This window comes from Canis aureus, chromosome 21 (assembly GCF_053574225.1).
Source record: "Canis aureus isolate CA01 chromosome 21, VMU_Caureus_v.1.0, whole genome shotgun sequence".
Lineage (NCBI taxonomy): Eukaryota > Metazoa > Chordata > Mammalia > Carnivora > Canidae > Canis > Canis aureus.
Window position 1 is genome coordinate 53,962,990 of NC_135631.1, and position 20,352 is coordinate 53,983,341.

The 20,352-nt window shown below is 52.7% G+C and overlaps 1 protein-coding gene across 1 annotated transcript in view; it reads left to right on the top strand.

Annotated features, from left to right (window-relative positions):
• The window catches only part of LOC144293088 (protein cordon-bleu-like), a 144,151-nt gene that overhangs the window by 30,125 nt on the left and 93,674 nt on the right, over positions 1-20,352 (top strand). The window contains exon 2 of the mRNA XM_077864165.1: positions 16,670-16,873. Within this exon, the coding sequence (XP_077720291.1) occupies positions 16,670-16,873 (204 nt within the window). The remainder of the gene's footprint in view (positions 1-16,669; positions 16,874-20,352) is intronic.

Here is a 20,352-nt window from a genome sequence, read left to right on the forward strand (position 1 = left end):
CAGGGGAGGGGACTGGCACACGGGGGCCTGGTGGACACTGTATGATGTGGTCGGCCACACAGGCCATGCTAGTGCCCCTCTACATAGGACGGGAGGGGAGAAGGAGAATCCTGAAGAGAGCTGAGCATCCGTCACTCACAAAAGATTCTAGAATGTTCTTGGAATCTCAGCTGTCACTGTGACCATGACCCAAGGACCAGGAGATCCTCTTCTTTTTTGAAGGTATAAATCTCTTCTTGAAGATAGACATGACCTGCCCTGAGGTCCGGTGGGTGGCCAGGAGTAGGGAGGAGGGTCTAGCAGGGCAGATACCACACACCCCTTCCTAGAAGGTGCTAGGTCGGGAAGGGCCTTCTCTCCAGTTTTGAGACTAAGTGTGGCCTGGTCACTCCTGGCCATTGGTGGAGTGCTGGCCCTCCTGCCCCCTCCTATTCAGCCCTTCTACTTGGAAATAATCTAAAATAGCCTGGATGAGCAGCGGCAAACACCCAGTGAACCCTGGGACTCCCATCTGACTGCCTGTCTCAGAGTTGATAGTGTAGGGACCCATTTTATTTTTAAATATTTTATTGTGTTTTATTTTTTTTACCGAAGTATAGTTGACATATGACATTATATTAGTTTCATCATACAACATAGTGATTAGACAGTTGTGTACGTTGCTCGGCGCTCACCACAATGAGTGGTCGCCATCTGTCACCTGACCATGTTGTAAAGTCCTGCTGACTGTAGACACTGTGCTCTACTTGCTGTCCCTCTGACTTCTTTTCTTTTTTTTTTTTTTAAGATTTTATTTATTCATGAGAGAGAGAGAGAGAAAGGCAGAGACACAGGCAGAGGGAGAAGCAGGCTCCATGCAGGGAGCCCAATCTGGGACTCGATCCCAGGACCTCAGGATCAGGCCCTGGGCCGAAGGCAGTGCTAAACCGCTGAGCAACCCGGGCTGCCCCTTAACTTATTTCCTAACTGGAAGTTTGTAGCTCTTACTGCACTTTACCTATTTTGCCCATCCTCCACCGTCCCCCACTCTGACATCCACCAGTTTGTTCTCTCCGTGTGTGAGTCTCCTGTTTCTCTTTGCTTATTTCTTTTGTTTGTTTAGATGCACATATAAGTGAAATCATCAGATATTTGTCTTTGTGTGACTTATTTCACTTAGCTTTATACCCTCTAGATCCATCCATGTTGTTGCAACTGGCAAGATCTTATTCTTTTCTTATGACTCAGTAATATTCTATTGTCTGTGTATATATAGATATTGATAGATGTATATGTGTGTGGGTGTACCTTCGTATATATGTATACCTTCTTTATCCATTCATCTATTAGCAGATAATTGGATTGTTTCCATAGCTTGGCTGTTGTAAATAATGCTGCAGTAAACATAGGGGTGCAGAAAGTTTTCCGAATTAGTATTTTCATTTCCTTTGGGTAAACACCAGCAATGGAATTACTAGATAGCACTATGGCACTTTTTATTTTTTAAAGTTGGAGGGCATATTTATCTTAGAAAGGAGAATGACTCCGTATAAAAAATACCGCTTAGCAGTAGGTGGAAAGACTCACAGAAAAATCATTCCCCATCCCCTGACCCTTGATACTCAATGCTGCATCTCCCACTGAGGCAAGGCTGTGCCACTGTCCCATGGCCGAAATCAAACAACAACAAAAAACAAAATAAACCCAACACCAAACAATAAAAAAAAACTTCCATGAGAGGAAGACACAGCCCTGCATAACTCCCATCTGCGTAGTTTTAGGAGTCCCAGGGCTCTGCGGCATTGTTCAGAATCCTCCTTCTCCTTCACGGGTCTGAAGGTTGTGCTGAAGGGGAAGAGCCCCAACATCACGGGAAGGCACTGGCGTGGGAGGGCTCGGCCCAGGGGCTGAAGCACTCATAGTGCGCGTGCTAGAGTGGCCTCGCAGACACCTTAGTGCAAGAGGCCAAGTGCGTGTAGCGTAGCCGCTTGTAATCCACTTAAACCAGAACGCTCCATACACGTTAGGCAACTTGACCTAGACCTATCTGCCTCCTAGGGCCTACTAGATGTCTCTAAAACTATTTCTATTCTTAATTTTTTGATGAACCTCCATACTGTTTTCCACAGTTTGCATCTCCCCCAACAGTGCATGAAGGTTTCTTTTTTTCCACGTCCTTGCCAACACCTGCTATTTCTTTTCTTCTTGATTTAGCCATCCTGACAGGTGTGAGGTGGTATCTCATTGGGGTTTTGAATCACATTTCCCTGATGAAGAGTGATGCTGAGCGTCTTCCCATGTGTCTGTTGGCCAACTGGATGTCTTCTTTGGAATAATACGTTTTCAGGTCCTCTGCCCAATTTTTAATGGATTGTTTGTGGGGTTTTTTGGCATTGAGTTATATAATTTCTGTATATGTTTTGAACATGAACCCCCTATTGGATGTATCATCTGCAGATATCTTCTCCCATCCCGTAGGTTGTCTTTTTTTTTTTTTTTTTTTTTTTGGTGGTTTCCTTTGCTGTGGAAAACCTTTTTATTGTGATGAAGTCCCAATAGTTTATTTTTGCTTTTGTTTCCCTTGCCTGAGGAGATAGATGCAGAATAATATTCCTAGGGCCTAAGTCCAAAGGATTACTGCCTGGGTTTTCTTTTAGCAGTTTTATGGTTTCAGGTCTCACATTTAGGTCTTTAATCCATTTTGAGTTTATTTGTGTGTATGGTATAAGAATTGGTCTCGCGATTCCCCCAAAACAATGATCCCGACTCCTTTTGTTAAATTAAATGTATTACAGTTTTCTTAAGTACCTACAGGCATAAAGCTAGGTATGTAGGCTCTTTTAAATGAAAGTAGATTATAAAATTACCCAAGATAAAGCACAAAAGTCACAGTAATGAAAGTGCTAGTTGTTAATGTGAGGCTGTTGTCGCTAATACTTATTATGAACTTGAGGTCTCTGCATCATTATGTTGGATTATCATAGTGATCCTACAAGATCGTTCCAATTTTCCAGATATGGAAACTGAGGCACAGGCCTCTGTCAGTTGCTGAGAGCACACAGCTAGTAAGCAGCAGAGCCAGGCTTTGATCTGAGGCTGCCTGCCCAGTAGCCAAGTGGCTCTCACTCTGAATCACAACCCTCCACTCCCTTTACATGACAATGACACTTGACTGAGATCACCAGCATTCAATCTGACAGGTAAAAAGTTATGTCTATGTAGGTCAGTTTCTTACTGTGCACATTAATCTTTTGATTTTAAGATGATAATCATCATGGGACGCCTGGGTGGCTCCATGGTTGAGCATCTCCCTTCTGCTCAGAGCGTGACCCCGGGGTCCTGGGATCTAGTCCCACATCGGGCTCCCCGCAGGAAGCCTGCCTCTCCCTCTGCCTGTCTCTGCCCCTCTCTGTGTCTCTCATGAATAATAATAAAAAAAAATCTCTAAGACAATGATCACCATTTACATCAATGCCATCTGAATTATGGTTTTTTTTTTTTTTTTTAGGATTTATTTATTTGAAAAAGCATGAGCAGGAGAGGCAGAGGGAGATGGAGAGGGAGACTCTGAGCCCAACGTGGGGCCTGAGCTCACTACCCTGAGATCGCGACCTAAACTAAAATCAAGAGTCAGACGCTCAACCAACTGAGCCACCCAGACACGCCTATGGTTGCTTTTCAGTGTAGATAACAAGATCCCCCCCTCCCCCCCCCAAAAAACAAGATCCCGTTAATTTGACGGGTCTGTTTGGTAATGCATGCAAACACAACACTCAAAAGTAGTTAAATCAAATACTCCTCATTGCCTATGTAACACTGTATGGCTGGTTAAAAGGCAGGACCTTCTCGTCACATTTTTGGGCAACAGAGAACAAGCATGTTCAGTTGTGAAGCAGCACAAGACTTTGGGTTTGAACTACGGGGGAGCCCTTGACCCTGGCAGTGCAGGGGGCATCCATCATTCAGTCTCTGCTGCCAACCCGGTCCCAACCCCACCCAACACTGGTACTGAACAAGTGTGGCTGTGAGTACAATGCAGATGATGAGTGTGGGAAGCTACTAATTAAATACACACACACACGTATATGTATATATGTATATGTATCTAGATCTGATTGCACCATTTAAAAAAATCTTTTACCCTTTAGGTTGTCAACAGATCCATTTGTAGATCTTTAGAGATTAATAAACCCCGATTCAAAGAAAAACGTGTTTTAGAGATGAGGTCTTTTCTGCACAAAAGTTTTCCTTAAGAATTTTATAATTATTTTGGAACATTGTTCTAAAGACATAAGCGGGTGCACCCAAGCGCATTGTAACCTGATGAAGTTTCCACACCCCCGAGGGGCACCTTTTTGCTGCAGATGGACTTCACATTGGACCGAGTCTGTTTTAGATTTCTCCTTGGGTCAGATACCCTCTTCGGGCCTAAGAGAGTTTGTAAAGACGGGGCCCCGAGCCTCCACTGCTGGCCGGGTCCTGCGCCATTCGTCTTGTATCTGTTACCTGCCTCGGTCTACACGGAAACTCAAGCTCTCAAGCCTGTGACCCGTTCTGGCCTTGTGGGCACAGAGCCCGGGGTGTTTGCAGGCCCATCACCGTGCCCGCACCTTGTGAGTCCCTGGTGCCTTCGGTGGGGAAAGCCGCGCTGATGCAGCTAGCGCTTCCTGGCCTGCTGTGTGCACGGGTGGGCGGCTCCGAAACCATCTCCCTCAGTCACGAAGTTCAGTAGTTCCTGCTAGAACGCAGGGCAGAAGCGCCCTGGAGGCTCTTGACGGGTCCTCGTGTCCTCATCCTCGCGGGGTACCCACGGAGTCCCAGCCCAGTGCGGAGGGGGCTCCGGGGCCCTGCGCTCTTAGGACAGCACCTATCGCGTCTCCTCCGCCCCTGGACCCGCTCCACTCGGAAGCCCCATACCCCGCCAGCGTGGGCAACCTGGAAGTACGGGGTCCCCCCAGACCCCCAGAGGCTGGGGTACGGGGTGTGGGGGCAGCTGCCCAAGTGCCTGTCTCCCGGGGCCTGCCCAGGGCCTCCATCGGGAGGCCTGGCACCATCAGTGGGCTCCGTTCCCAGCAGCTTCCGTACCAGCCCGCCGCGCCTCCTCCCGTGCAGCACACGCTCCTCTGGAAGGTGCTGGTGCCCGGCCCGCGCGGGGAGCGCTCTGCTGAGTCTTTGGAACCCCCACCCTCTCTGCTGCACTGTGACCGGCCGTGGGGTCTCCGTTGGATTTGGTGCTCCGCCGCCTTGAGTCGCCCTGGCTTGTGGACGTGCCTCCCAGAGCTGTTCGGGTGCACGTGTGCGCGTGTGCGTGTGCCTCAGGAGCCAACGCCGTGTGGTTTGGTGTGGTTCCTTGGGAATGAAAAGGCCCTCCACGACCCAGTCCACGCTCAGCCCCCTCCCTCCATGACCCAGTCCACACTTATCAGCACCCCCTTCCATGACCCAGTCCACGCTCAGCCCCCCCACCTCCTTCCATGACCCAGTCCATGCTCATCCCCCCTCCATGACCCAGTCCATGCTCATCAGCACCATGACCCAGTCCATGCTCAGCCTCCCTACCTCCATGACCCAGTCCTCACTCATCAGCAGCCCCCTTCCATGACCCAGTCCACGCTCAGCCCCCCTACCTCCCTCCATGACCCAGTCCATGCTCAACCCCCCCCATGACCCAGTCCACGCTCAGCCCCCCTACCTCCCTCTATGACCCAGTCCATGCTCAGCCCCCCATGACCCAGTCCACGCTCAGCCCCCTCCATGACCCAGTCCATGCTCAGCCCCGCTCCCTCCTTGACCCAGTCCTCCCTCATCAGCACCCCCCTCCACAATCCAGTCCATGCTCAGCGCCCCCCCACCCGTTGCCCTTGCTGGGAACAGCCTCGTGCACCCCCCATCCTGACCACCTCGCGCTGACTTCATATCGCGGCTCGCAGGCCGCTTCCTGCACCCGCCCAGAACCCGGAGACCTTCCTAACCCTGAGCACAGCCTGTCTGGTGCAGTCGCCCGGTAATACCCACGTGCCCTCAGAGCCCGGAGCTTGTGGAGGGCCACTTAGAATAGTCGTCATCGCCTCGGAGAGGCTGGGGACATGATGGGCCAACTGTGTTTGTTTGGCAGATGGTTATCTTCGCAGACACACTTGGTTCCTGCCCATGGTTGCGGTCAGTAAGGGCGCAGAATATGGTCCCATGGCGTCGGGATTACATCCCTCCCAGCCAGGCCTGCTCCCAGGAGCTGCCTGCCCAGACCGGGGAGGTCGGGGGGCAAGAGGCCCGGGAGGCTGGGACCCTCCTGGGGCTCCCTGCATGCCTCCAGGCCGCTCCTCGGTGGGGCGGGGGGCGGGGGGGCTCGTCCACCTGCTGGCTGGAGAGACCAGGGTGACGCTGGCAGTGACGTGACCCCAAGCACGGGCGGCTCGTGTCTGACTTCCAGAATCTTCGAGGAGGAAAGCAGACTCCTTAATTTGGGAGACTCGAGGGCACAGAGCAGCAGCTCCCTTCTGCCCCGGGGGGAAAGCAGACCCACGTCGGGCGGGCGTGCCGGGCCGCTGAGCCGGTGGCCAGTGGCTCCAGCGGCTGCAGGTCTTGGGCACTGAGAAGGTGCCGGAGGCTCAGAAAAAGACCCGTGAGGCGGAGAGCCCTTTGGACTTCGCTCTGGGGAGGAAGAGTAGCGAGAGGTGGGGGTTGTCCTTCTCGCTGTGCAGGCCCCGCGTGCCCGGGGCTCCCCCAGGCTGGCGGGGCGCCCCACAGTTAGGCTTTCGTCCAGCTGCCTGGACTCTGGCCCTGGACTCTGCACTCTCGGGCCCAGGAGGCGCCAGCCGAGCAGGCCGCAGCCTCCCGAGGGCCCCCCCGGGAATCGCGGCCCCCGCTGCAGGTGGACGGCCCCGGCCCTGCCCATGGACACGAAACCCACGATGGTTTTAAGCTAAAGCCATGTGGCGCGCTCTGACTGATGACCTTGGAAAAGCCGGAGATGTTTCTGTAGATATTACTTTGTTTTCTAGCTTCTGTGGGGGCGCACCCAGTCCCACACCCGGAGGGAGCAGGGGTGGGGTGGGGGTGGGGTGCTTGCTGGCTGACTCAGTCTCGCAGGCACGTGGGACCGGCCCGGCCTCTCCTGACGGCGAGGGAGAGGCAGGCAGGGCGCCTGTGTCGGTGTGCCAGCTGGTCACCTGCCCAGGGCGCACCCGGGAGGGGCCCTGCCCTTTCCACTGCCCAGGTGCTCCCCAGGCCCGGGGAGGCCCGACTGCACGGCACCTGCTGGGACCTTCCGGAAGGGAGCCGCCTGCTTGGCAGGGCAGTGGCTTCTGAGCGCGGAGCGAGGCAGAGCGGGTTTACGGGAACAGCCGCAGTGCGCCCCACGGAGACGAAGCCGGCGGCGCTGTGACCGCGTGGTGTGGAGACAGTGCTCAGCCTCGGAGGAGCTTGGGCTGTCTGTCCACCTGGGCGGCTTCTGCTTTCCACCTGGCACACGGTTACGTCCTCGAAAAGACAAGCCCGACCCCAGGTATTGTGGGTGCTCCTTGGATGGAGGAGGACTTCAGAGGCAGGCAGGGGAGACCCCATCGCCGTGCCCCCAGGCACAGCCAAGCCTAACCCAACACCAGCCCAGCCTGTGGCCCGGCTCCCGAAGGCGTCCTTCCCGGGGCGGGGGGTACGCGGGGACAGCCTCACCCACCCTCTTCGCTCTAAGGGGGCCTCAGCCTCCCTCCACCCTGGGCAGGCTCTGCATCGCCTTCTTGTCCCCCAGGGTGCTCAGCAAAAAGAACTCCTTCTGTGCCAGGGAGCTGGGGGTGGGGGCTGAGGGGTCCCTGGGAGGGAGCCCTGTGAGGGGCTTAGAGGCCAGACGTGATAAACTCACCAGGATGAGCATCTCATTTTATTAGGATGAAATTTTGTGATTCAGTTGTAACCAAAGACAAGTAACGTGAAATTAAGTGTGCTAACCGTTGGCCAGCGTGTGGTCTGCATGGGGCCTTGGTCACACTATCAGGAGGCCAGTGTCCCAAACTCTCCATCTGGCACCACCGAAACTCTGTGAAACCCGCGACTCAAAACCTGTCAGTGCCCCCAGCTCCCCGCCCCCTGGCATCTCCCGGAGTCCGACTCTGTAGGAACCTCAAGTAATAGGAATCACAGCCTACTTGCTTGTCTGTCTCTGGCTTGTCCCCTTAGGATACGGTCTTCCAAGGTCATCTGTGTTGTAGCGAGCTTCAGAATGTGTCTCCTTTGGGGCTGGAGAATATTCCAGAATATGTACTTACCACATTTTGCTTTTCCATCCAGGGACGGGTGCTTGGGTCACTCCCACCTTTGGGCTGTTGTGAATAAGGCTGCTGTGGACAGAGGGGGGTACCTTTTCAGGTCTCTCAGTCCTTTGGGGTATGGACAGAGACATGTTATGGTGCTTTGCCTTATTGCACCAAACAGATGCATTTTTTTTTTTTATGTAAATGTTAGGTTTACAAGAAACTGCATTTTTTTTTTAATGTAAATGTTAGGTTTACAAGAAAGTCTCTTGGCACCATTTTTCCAGCACTTTGGGTCTCTGTATCACATCTTGGTAATTCTCACAATATTTTAAAATTTTCCAGTATTATTGTATTTGTCCGGGTGCTCTGTGATCCACGATCTTTCATGTTGCTATTGTAATTATTTTGGGGCATCGCGAACCATGTCCATGAAAGACAGTGGACTTCGTTGAACTATTTTGTGAGTTCTGAGTGCCCTGCAGACCACGGTTCCCTCTCTCTCTCTCTCTCTCCCCCACCTTGGGTGTCCCCATTCCCTGAGACAAAACAGGGCTGAAATGAGGCCACTTAATAACCCCACAATGCCCCGTGCGTTTGCAAGTGAAGGGAAGAGCCGCAGGTCTCTCAATTTTAATCAAAACCTACAAATGACCGAGCTCAGTGTGGAGGGCACGTTGAAAGCCAAGACAGGCTGAAAGCAAGATCTCCTGTGACGACCAAGCTGCGAACACAAAGGAGCAGCTCTCGAAGGAAATTCAAAGTGTTATTCCAGTGAACACACAAATGATAAGAACGGCCAACAGCCTTTATTGCTGATACGGAGGAAGTCTTCAAGGTCTGGAAAGAGGATCAAAGCGGCCACAACATTCCCTGAAGCCAAAGCCCGATCCCAAGCGAGGCCCCGACTCTTCAATTCTCTGAAGGCTGAGAGGTGGGGAAGCCGCCCGAGAAGAGTCTGAAGCTCGCAGAGGTTGATCTGTGAAGTGTAAGGGACGAAGCGGAGTCCGTAGCAGAGAAGGGTAAAGTGGAGCAGCAGGGGCTGATGGAGAAGCCGCAGCAAGTCATCCGGAGGGTCTGGCTCGGAGAATTCATGAAGGTTTCCAGTGTGGACGAACAGCCTTGTGTGGGGCCCTGATGCCATCCAGGACCTCCTAGCGGGGGAGAGGTCGGCGCCTGGCTTCCAAGGACAGCTGGCTCTCTCGCGAGGGGCTATTGCAGCTGGTAACATGAGGCCGAAGCCGATGCTCACCTGCCATCCTGAAAATCGTAAGGTTCTGAAAATTTGTGCAAAGTCTATGCTGCATGATAAGGTTCTGAAGATTTGTGCAAAGTCCACTCTGCCTGTTTTCCGTAAATAAAACAACAAGGCCTGATACATCAGTTTATGACATGTTTTTTTTTTTTTTAAGATTTTATTTATTTATTCATAGAGACAGAGAGAGAGAGGCAGAGACACAGGCAGAGGGAGAAGCAGGCACCATACAGAGAGCCTGATGTGGGACTCGATCTCGGGACTCTCGGATCACGCCCTGGGCTGCAAGCGGCGCTAAACCGCTGCGCCACCAGGGCTGCCCAGTTTATGACATGTTTTATGAGATATTTTAACCCCACTACTGAGACCCCCTGCAGAAAAAAAAAGATTTCTTTCAAAATAGGACTGCTCGCCGGCAGCGTACCTGCCAAGGGCTCTGGTGGAGATGGACAATGAGATCAATGTCGTTTTCATGCCTGTGACACAACATCCATTCCACATCCCATGGATCGAGTTGTCGTCTTGACTTTCAAGTCTTCCTATTATTATTATTTTTAATAATAAATTTATTTTTTATTGGTGTTCAATTTACCAACATACAGAATAACACCCAGTGCTCATCTCGTCAAGTGCCCCCCTCAGTGCCCGTCACCCAGTCACCCCCACCCCCTGCCCACCTCCCCTTCCACCACCCCTAGTTCGTTTCCCAGAGTTAGGAGTCTTTACGTTCTGTCTCCCTTTCTGATATTTCCCACACATTTCTTCTCCCTTCCCTTATATTCCCTTTCACTATTATTTATATTCCCCAAATGAATGAGAACATATAATGTTTGTCCTTCTCCGACTGGCTTACTTCACTCAGCATAATACCCTCCAGTTCCATCCACGTTGAAGCAAATGGGTATTTGTCATTTCTAATGGCTGAGGAATATCCCACTGTATACATACAAGTCTTATTATTTAAGAAATACATTTCCTAAAGCTCTAGCTGCCCTAGACGACGATTCCCCTGATGCATCTGGGCAAAGTCCATTGCAAACGCTCTGGAAAGGATTTGCCGCTCTAGATACCGTTGGGGACTCTCGTGATTCACGGGAAGGTGTCAAACTGTCCACGCGAGCAGGAGTTGGGAGGAAGCTGATGCCAGCCATCATGGATGACTTTGAGGGGTTCAAGACTGTCCCGGAGGACGGAACCGGAGGTGTCACAGAAATAGCAAGACGAGCACAACTAGCAGTCGAGCCTAAAGGTGGGATTGGTTTGCTGCATCTCTGGATCAAACTTTGATGGATGGAGGTTGCTTCTTACGGATGAGCGGAGGCGGTGGTCTCATGAGATGGAAACTACTCCTGGTGAGACTCTGTGAAGATTGTTGAAGTGACAGCAGAGGATTCAGAACATTACAGAAACGTCGCCGATAAAGCGGTGGTGATGGAGTTGGGGAGCATTCGTTCCAACTTTGAAAGGAGTTCTGTGGGCGAAATGCTATCAGACAGCATCACCTGCTACGGAGAGAACATTCACGAAAGGAAGAGCCAATCCACGTAGCAAAGCTCATTGTTGTCTTAGTGTAAGAAATGGCCGTGGCCGCGCTGTCCTCAGCCACCAGCACCCTGAGCCAGCAGCGAGGTGGACCCTCCACCGGTGAAAACATTATGACTGTCTGAGACCTCAGATGACGCCTTTTTTAGCAGTAAAATATTTTTTTAAGATTTTATTTTATTTATTGAGAGAAAGAGACAGCAGCACCCATGAGCAGGAGAGAGGCAGAGGACAAGAGAGAGTCCCAGGCGGGCTGCACACTGAATGTCGAGCCTGATGGGGAGATCAATCTCGTGACCCTAAAACTGTGACCTGAGCTGAAATCAAGCCAGATGCTTAACCGACGGAGCCACCAAGGGGCCCTGCAGTAAAGTATTTCATTTTTTAATTTTTAATTTTTTTTTTTAGTAAAGTATTTTTAAATTAAGGTTTGCACATTGTACTTTTAGGCGTGATGCTCTTGCATACTTAACACCACAGTTCGGTGTAAATGTGATTTTCATATGCACTGGGAAACCAAAAAAACCCCTCATTTGACTGGTTTTATTGTGACAGTGGCTGTGCTGCGGCGTTCTGGAAACAAACCTGTACTCTGACCAAGGTGTTCCTGGACTCAAAAGAGGAATTTTGGTCTCTCTAGTTTTAATTTTTTTTTTTTTTGTAGGGGGAGCCTCCATACCAGTTCCCATAGTGGCTGCCCTACTTTGCATTCCCACCAGCAGAACCCAAGGGTCCCAACTTCTCCACATCTTTGCCAACATTTCCGATTTTTTTTTCTTGCGTAGCGACTGCCCTAATGCTAATCATAATGTAATAGTGGTAGTTTGGGGCTCATCATCTGTGAGTTAGTGTACTAGAATAGTGTCCTACGGCCCAGCCCCTGATGCCACCAGTGGAGCTGAGACCCAGAAAGAAGAGACCCACGCACAGAGGCTGAGGTCCTGCTGGCTTGCCTGGGACGTGGAGGGTGAGGTCCGAGGCTAAGAGCAGGCCGGGCTCAGGCCAAGTGGTGAGCACCATGCATCCGCTCAGCCCTCACCCCCTCCCCGCTGCAGACGTGCGCCCCCCAGGTGCAGGGGATCCCACTGGAGGGCATGTTGGCGGCTGGGGCTGCAGCCGTGCAGGCTCCAGGTGGGGACCTCGGTAGCTTTCGGGGAGTAGTTATCCTCAGTCCGTGCAGGTGCTCCCTCCCTTGCCTGCACTTGGCTCTGCTTGGTCACAGCCCTCCCAGAGCCAGGCCACCGAAAGCCACCTGGTCATCGCCTCCCAGAGCACGTCCTCTGTTTCCAGCCTTGCACTGGAGTCAGAGGCTAAGGACCCCAAACATTGCGGGGCCCTCCTCCTCCTCTCGGGGACCCACCAGGCTTCCTGCCACACACCCTCCCCACAGGCTGCCTCCCCTCTCATCCGGGCCGTTCATCCCCAGAACTGTGCTCAGCGGTCCGGCCGCCTCCAGCAGGGCTCCCCCCACCCCCGACCCTGGGTCCCACAGATCATCCGGGATCCCCAACTGGCTCTGGATCATGTAGCTCCTCGGCCCCGCTTCCCAATCAGACCCTATCTCCTACAGGAGCCGGGCCTCTCTTTCGAACAAAACAGACACGAAAACCACCTTCTGGTTCCTTCCCACTTTCTCAGCGACCTTGATGCAGATAATCCACAAATATTTGTGGGACGCTGTTATTCGGAACCACCTGAGCACGGTGCACCGAGGATCCAGCGAGACCCGGGAGGTGCAGAGCATCCGCGGCGCTCGGTGCACCGAGCAGATTCGGCCCACGAGGCCATCCTTTGCTTCATCTCTTCCCCAGCGCTTCCTGCCTCCCTTCTTGTCTTTCCCTCATGTCTCCAAATTCCGGCCTGTTGAAGGCACGCTGCACGGATGCCTTCAGGATCATTCCTGCCTCGAGAGCTGCTAAGTCGGCTCTGTCCCTGCAGGCTCGGCCCTGTGTGCCTTGCACCTTGGCCGGCACCACCATCAGGGGGGTCTGTAAATGCCTATAGATGTGCCGGGAGGTGTCTAAATATTGAGGGCTTAAACAGTCCTGATAAAGCATCTGCTGTCGGGGCGCCGGGTGCTCAGTCGGCGAAGCCTTCAGCTCAGGTCATGGTCTCAGGGTCCTGGGATCGAGTCCCGCGTCGGGCTCCCCGCTCAGTGGGGACTCTGCTTCTCCCCCTGCCTCATGCATGCTCTCTCTCTCTCTCTCTCTCTCTCTCTCTCTCAAATAAATAAATCTTTTAAAAATTCAAGCATCTGCTGTCTTCCAGAGATGTTACATGCAATCCAAGAAACGAGGCACCAGGATTGGCGTGTGGGGAAGGCAGGTCGACAGCGGGGGGCGGGTGGTGTGTCCAGTGTCTCGGCCAGCGGGGAGCAGCTTTTTTCCCCTGGGGCCTGTGCGCTCAGGGTCACGCACACGGCCTCTGACCTGGGGCCTCGACTCCATCTACACCTCGGGCACCGTGCTGGGTGTGGGCAAAGTGGCTCGTGTGCGCGCCTCAAAATATGCAGATATTGTTCCGTGAAAAATGAAAATGCGAAGTCACAGATTCATCGATGTCTACATTTACAATCTGTCCGTTGCTTCCAGCAAATGATACAGAACTTGCGACTAAGACCACGTGCTGTCGTGATGGTAAGGGGGCTCCATCCTGGGGAAGCGGCGCGATCCATTATCCTCCCCAGCCCTCGGGTGACACGGAGCCCCCTGGTCCGTGTTGGGACTTGGGCATGTGGTAGGCTTCCCGCAGGCTTCCTCAGGGCAGCGGGGGGACCACCGGCCCCAGCCGTGTGTCCTTAGGCCGGGGCACCCAGAGGTTTCTGGGAAGATGTGGTTTGGAGCTGAGCAGAGCCTTCAAGGCAGGTGTGCCGGGGCAGAGGCAAGGGGGCGTGCTGTGGCTTTTCCAGAAGCTGGGATCATAAGACCCACTGCCAGGCGAGTGGGAAAGAGCGAGGGGGGCCAGAATTGAGGGCCAGGGAGGAGCCCCGGCTTTCGGGGGGCGGGTGTGCGATGGCATCGGGTCTCGGAGTCCAAGTGGAAGCACACACCCGCCCGGCGTGTGCTCTGAAGCAGTTCAGGGCCTCTCTGGATCCTTTTGCTCTTCCCCAGTGTTTTCAACGTGGGCTGACTTCAGTGTGTACGTAACACGCTCAAACTCGCACGTGCACACATCCCACCGTGCTGGACGGGAAGCGTCCCCGGATCCCTGCGGCCTGCGGGGCTGCAGGTCTTGCACGGGGCTGGGGTCAGCGTGCAGCACGCGGGGTCAGCTCTGAGAAGACGCACAGCCCCCGGGGCGGGCGCTCGGCCTCTGGGTGTGGGATCCGGGAGTCCCAGGAGGCCGGAGGGCCCATGGGCAGGGGCCGGCGGCTAAGAGGACCTTGCATGCGTGCAGGCAACAGCGGCTGGGGACGTCCGTGGGGGAGAAGCCGGGGGACCTAGGGGTCTCTTCTGTCTCTCTCTGCCACTATTCCCATCGCGGCGCCAGCCGAGAGACTAAAAAATGCATCAGGAGCTGCTTCCTTTTTGACTCAGAAGGAGTTCGGGAAGGCTTTATTAGTGCCGGAGAGCAACAGAGCGCTCCCTGGGCAGATGGACTTGTTTCCCCAGGATGGAAATTTTTTGTTTTGTTTTCCGCCATGAAAGCACTTTTGGGAGGAAACATGAATAGCAGGTGGCTTTGCTCAGAGCCCAAGCACCCAGCCCTAGGCCCGAGGCGCACTAATGAAGGACTCTGTGACCGGCCTTTGCGCCTCTCGACTTTCCTGTCTGTAAAATGGGGGGACATCTGCTCTTCCTAACGGGCTGCAGAGGGCAGCGCCCGAGACCGTCCGGGTTGATGCTAGCTCCCCGCGCGCCTCACCCGTGAAGGGGGGACAAGGCTGGTACCTCCCCGGAGCGTCATCGGGAGGGCGGATGAACCGATGAGACCCGGCCCTTCCACACGCTCAGTATGTGACGGCTACTTCACTTTTGTCATTCCTGTAAGTTGAAAGGAAGAAAGTATGTCAAGTGATAAAAAAAATTATGACCCAGATGTAAGGTTTTTACCAAGAAGGAAAGGGAATTAGTTTATGTCTCCCTGTCACCATAGAGGAGGAGACCGGAAGGTCACCCTGAATCCTGGCCTTAACCAGTGACATGAATGGCAGTGGCCTGTGCTCGGCTCTGAATCCCCTTTGCTGTCCCCCGTCCCCCCGCCCCCCCCCCCCGCCAAGTTTAAGCAACCTCTTTCGATTTACAAGTAATGTATATATAAGTGATTTTATAGAAAAAGTAGGAAATGCAGAAGAGTGAAAATATCAAAATGTCATACACATAACCCGGAGATATTTTAGTGCGTCTTTCTAGGCTGTTGATGACCTATCGCTATAATGCATAGTTCTCTTAAAAATGAAATTTTGTAAAAAACTCTGTTTTCCTAAGGGAAAAAAAAAAAAAACCTGTAGCCACTATTTGGGCAGATTACAAGCCATTAGAGCGTATTTTCCGAGCACCAGTATAACATTGTCTTTAAAGCACCGTATTTTATTGAAATTGTCTCTTGTTGACCTGTGGCTCGATTACTTTGTTTGCCGTTGGAAATGATGTGGGACGGAGCGCCTTTGAGCCTCCCACGGGCCCTCTTGGGGGATTATTTCTTAGGACCACTTTCTAGGTGTGGAATTTCCACGCCTGATACGTTGGGCCCAAGCGTCCCCAAGAAGATCGTGCTGCGGGAGCATTTAAGCTCCTTAGCGCTTTGTGGATGAGCAGGAGAAGGCAGGGCGAGGCGGGCGGAGCGGCCCCCGGGACCAGGCACGTCTGCTTCCCATCCTCGTCCGACACCGAAGACCATGGGCCTTCAGGGAAGCCACCAATCTCTGGGACACGCTATTTTCTCAGCCGCCAGATATTTTGAGGGTTGAATGAGGTGACCTTCCTAAGGTTATTATTAGCATCAGCCCCGGTGCTGGGCGAATGCTGGCTCCTAGAAAATACCTGGGGAAACATAAAGTGAGGCCCTCAGGTGCACATAATGTCTCTGCGTGCATCTCTACACACACGTAGACGTAGACGGCCCCGTGTATGGAACCAGCTACACGTATCAAGGAGGTCGTCCGCCTTCCTGAATAATCTAGCAGAGACGAGAATCCCTCAAAATGTTCATGTTGATCGGAGTGGGTGACTCGGTGTCACGTGTGCACACGTTGGCAGAGTGGACGGAGAGGCCCAAGCGTAGTGAGGAATAAGGTGACGACACGCTCACCCGTGTCCCTCGCGCCCTGGTCTGTGGGCGGGTGTTGGTTGGGTGGACTCCTGGGCTAATTGAGGACGTCCTCAGGCCATCCTAACGTGTCCCGGCGTCACGGGGCGGCGTTCCGGGCCCTCGGCTGGGCACGTCACGGATCCGGAGCGGGGCCAGGGGTGGAAGCCAGAGTGAGGCCGCCCACGGGTGGAGGCCCCTTTGTTAGTATCGAAGGATCCCGATATAACGATTTTAAAAAGGTCACATCCCTCGGGAGGCTTTTCCGAGGAGGGAGAAATACTCGTAAGGATGCTCTGGCGTGAGGGAAGGTCCCGCGAAGCCGCCGATGCTCACGGCGATTGTGTTCAGGGCACGCTCGCACGCCGTCGCCTCATGCGCTCCTTCTGTGCTGTTTAAGGAGGAAGATGAAGGCTCGGGCTCCCCCGCCTCCTGGAAGGCCCGCGACGCCCAACGCGCACAGCGGACCGAAGCCGCGCAGGGACGCGTCCCCCGGGCCCCCGCCGCACCTGCTGCATATGAAGGAGAACCTGCGGAACAGCGCGGTGGCCGTCACCGTGGTTCTGCCCAGCGGCCTGGAGAAGAAGAGCGTGGTCAATGGCAGGTAAGGGTCGGTGCGCCTCGGGGCCGGGTCCCCGCCATCCAGGCCCGGGGCCGAGGAGACCTGGGACGCGGACCCTGCTGGGTTGCACTCGCTCCCATATCCGGTGGGACGTGGGGCCCGGGGTACAGATCTGGGCCTAGATGACAAGCCGAAGTGGCTCACCTGAAATGCCCTAGCATATATGCTAAGTGCCCCTCTGCATCCCTGGGCAGCACGGGCTGCCCGGCTCCGTCCTGGCGCAGGGGGTGCTCGGAGGAGGGCATCACAGGCCCGTGGGCATCTCCACGCAGGTGGCCAGCCCCCAGAGCCTGTGCCAGCACCCTGGGTGTCGAAGTTAGACAGTGGGGCAGCCTCCCGAGTTGACCCCTCCAGTGCCCACTGACAGGCTGGCCCGTAGAGGTGGAAATACAACCAGCGGTCGATTTTCCAAATGCATGTTTACACTGATGACCAAACCCCGACCCAACCAGCTTCCAGCCCCGAAATGTCCACCCGAGTCCTTTCTTAGATCTGACCTGCCTGGGAATGTGCCTGCGGTCAAGGTCACGGGCCCCTTCTTCTCGCATGCCAGCCACTGCAGGCACACCTGAAACATCGGCAAAGCCTCCTGCAATCATAGTATTAAGAATTTTATTACCAAAAGAATTCCTGATTTTTTTTTCTCCAAATGCATCATGTTGTTTGATCGATTTGGGGCTACGACCCTTGTTCCTGATAGCTCAGTGTATAAGAGCATGTTTTCACAAAGTCACAGGGAGCAAAGGATTAAATCTCAGTGTTCGTACAGTTTTTACGATAAGAGTATGATGGAGCGATCAACCGTGGCGTAAAGACATATTTGTCTAATTCTGAGGCAGGAGGGAATAGGCGTCGCGTTTCTCAGAAAATGAGAACAGAGAATGATCGGACATATCTCAATCTTAAAAAGCAGTTTGCTCAAATATTTTTTTTTAAAAATGGATAATGGTGGAGATCACATCACCATGGGTGTTTTTATTCTGGTGGATGTGCCGACAGAGCGATGGAAAACTTTATAAAATATCAGTATTTGGGGCAGCTCGAGTGGCCCAGTGGTTTAGTGTTGCCTTCGGCCCAGGGTGTGATCCCGGAGACCCGGGTTCGAGTCCTGTGTCGGGTTCCCTGCAGGGAGCCTGCTTCTCCCTCTGCCTGTGTCTGTGCCTCTCTCTCTCTCTCTCTCTCTCTCTCTGTGCTTCTCATGAAAAAAATAAATAAAATATTTTAAAAATAAATAAATAAGAGAGAAAGAAAGAAGAAAGAGAAAGAAATAATAAAAAATAAATAAAATATCAGTATTTGGGTTCTTGATGAAATCTCACACTCTTCAGCTGTTTATGCTTTAGAATGAAAATCCTGGGTGGCATCTTAATGTGCAAATCGGTGCATACCTCTTAAAAATAATTCCACGGGATATTTGAACAGTGACCGGAGGAAGCTTGCTGCAGGCCTCCCCACTGAGCAGGGAGCCCGATGCAGGGCTCAGTCCCAGTACCCCGAGATCATGACCTGAGCTGAAGGCAGATGCCTAACCGACTGAGCCACCTGGGTGCCCCCAACCCAATTTTAAGTTACACTAAAAAAAATACTACTTTATCGAGGTATGATTAACATATAGAAACTCCACGTTTACTGCGTCCTCCTCGATGAGTCTGTCGCTAGGCGAACACCCATGAGACCCCTGCCACTCTCAGCCTAGTTACATATTTCTTAGGAAATTGGCCTTGTGGGTCCTTGTCTCCAATACTCTCATCCGTGAGTCCCATTCTGCACACGCACGCAGAGAGATGGAACGCCTGCCTGACAAGCACGAATATTATTTTGAGGACCATTTTCAAACTTCAGTTCATTCTTCAATTTTATCTTCAAAAAAATTTTTTCTTTCCCCTTGCAGAGTAGAAACTACCATTTTGTAGCACGGCGGTGGCGCCGTGAGAACACGTGCAGCCTTAAAGGTTGAGTGTTAAAGTACCTCCCTCTTTTCCAGCAGTAGGTTGCAATCCCTTCTCTCAGGCTTCCTGCAGGATTAAGGGAGTTGGAGCAGCAGCCCGTGGGCTTCCTTAACTGGGTCCTTGGCATCATGACTGGCGCTGATTCAGCAGCTGCTCGCTTGGGGACGTGGTTTTAGGTGTCATCCTCTTTAATAATACCACAGCGGGTCGAGGTCCAGTTCCTGGCCCCTGCTTAAAATAGATCTACTAACTTAATCAATGTGCTTTTCCTCTTCTGCTCTGTTAGAGAGCATGCCTACCTTCCTGTGGGACCAGCAAGCACTTCCTAACGTATAATTGGCCCCTTCACCGGGCTTTTTCCTGACACGAAAGATTCTCCTAGAGAAATCATTAGTGATTGCAGTCTGGGGGTTGCATTCTGCATGTGACTGATTTGTTTTTTTCTTTTTTTAAAGCTTCCTTTGGATTTAGAAATTTAGATAAAAGTCCCAGTCTGTTCTTGTAGAGATTATGACATGAGAATCTGTGTTCTGGGCCATTCTTTTTTTTTTTTTTTTTTTTTTTAAGATTCATTTATCTTAGCCACAGAGAGAGAGAGCAGGGTGGGAGGGACAGAGGGAGAGAATCTCAAGCAGACTCCACGCTGAGCCCAACTCAGAGCTCGATCTCACAACCCTGGGATCATGACCTGAACCGAAATCAAGAGTCAGGCACTCAACCAACTGAGCCACCCAGGCACTCCCATGTTCCAGGCCATTCTAAGGGAAACGCTCCGGGGTATATTTAGGGATGGCGTTCCCCGCACTGCATATGGATGGCGGAAGGAGGCCACCAGCTCCATCACTTTTATTGGGGCACAGTTAAAAAAAGAAGATCCTTTGGAAGCCCAGGTGGCTCAGTGGTTGAGCATCCGCCTTTGGCTCGGGGCGCGATCCTGGAGTACCAGGATCAAGTCCCACATTGGGCTTCCTGCAGGGAGCCTGCTTCTCCCTCTGCCTATGTCTCTGCCTCTCTCTCTGTGCCTCTCATCAATGAATAAATAAAATCTTAAAAAGAGAGAGAGAGAGAGAAGATTCTTGAGGGATGTTTGGGTGGCTCAGCAGTTAAACATCTGCCTTTGGCTCAGGGTGTGATCCTGGAGTCCTGGGCTTGAGTCCTGCATCAGGCTTCCTGCATGGAGCCTGCTTCTCCCTCTGCTTGTGTTTCTGCTTCTCTCTGTGTGTGTCTCATGAAAAAATAAATAAAATCTTTTTTTTTTTTTAAAGAAGATTCTTGAGAAGACAATGCCCGTAGGCAAAAGAGTACACTGACGTAGGTACGCTTCATAACCTGCGTCAGCCTCTAGAGAGTTGGAGCTGCATTGATGTAAACAGCAGCCAGGTCCACGTTGGTACACGTGCCCAAGGGGCCGGGGCAGGAAAAGGCAAACATCTCCTTTGCAGAATCCAGGAAATCTCCCTCTGTGTTCATCCCTGTGATTCTTCCTCTAGAAGCCGTCAGACCCTCTTCACC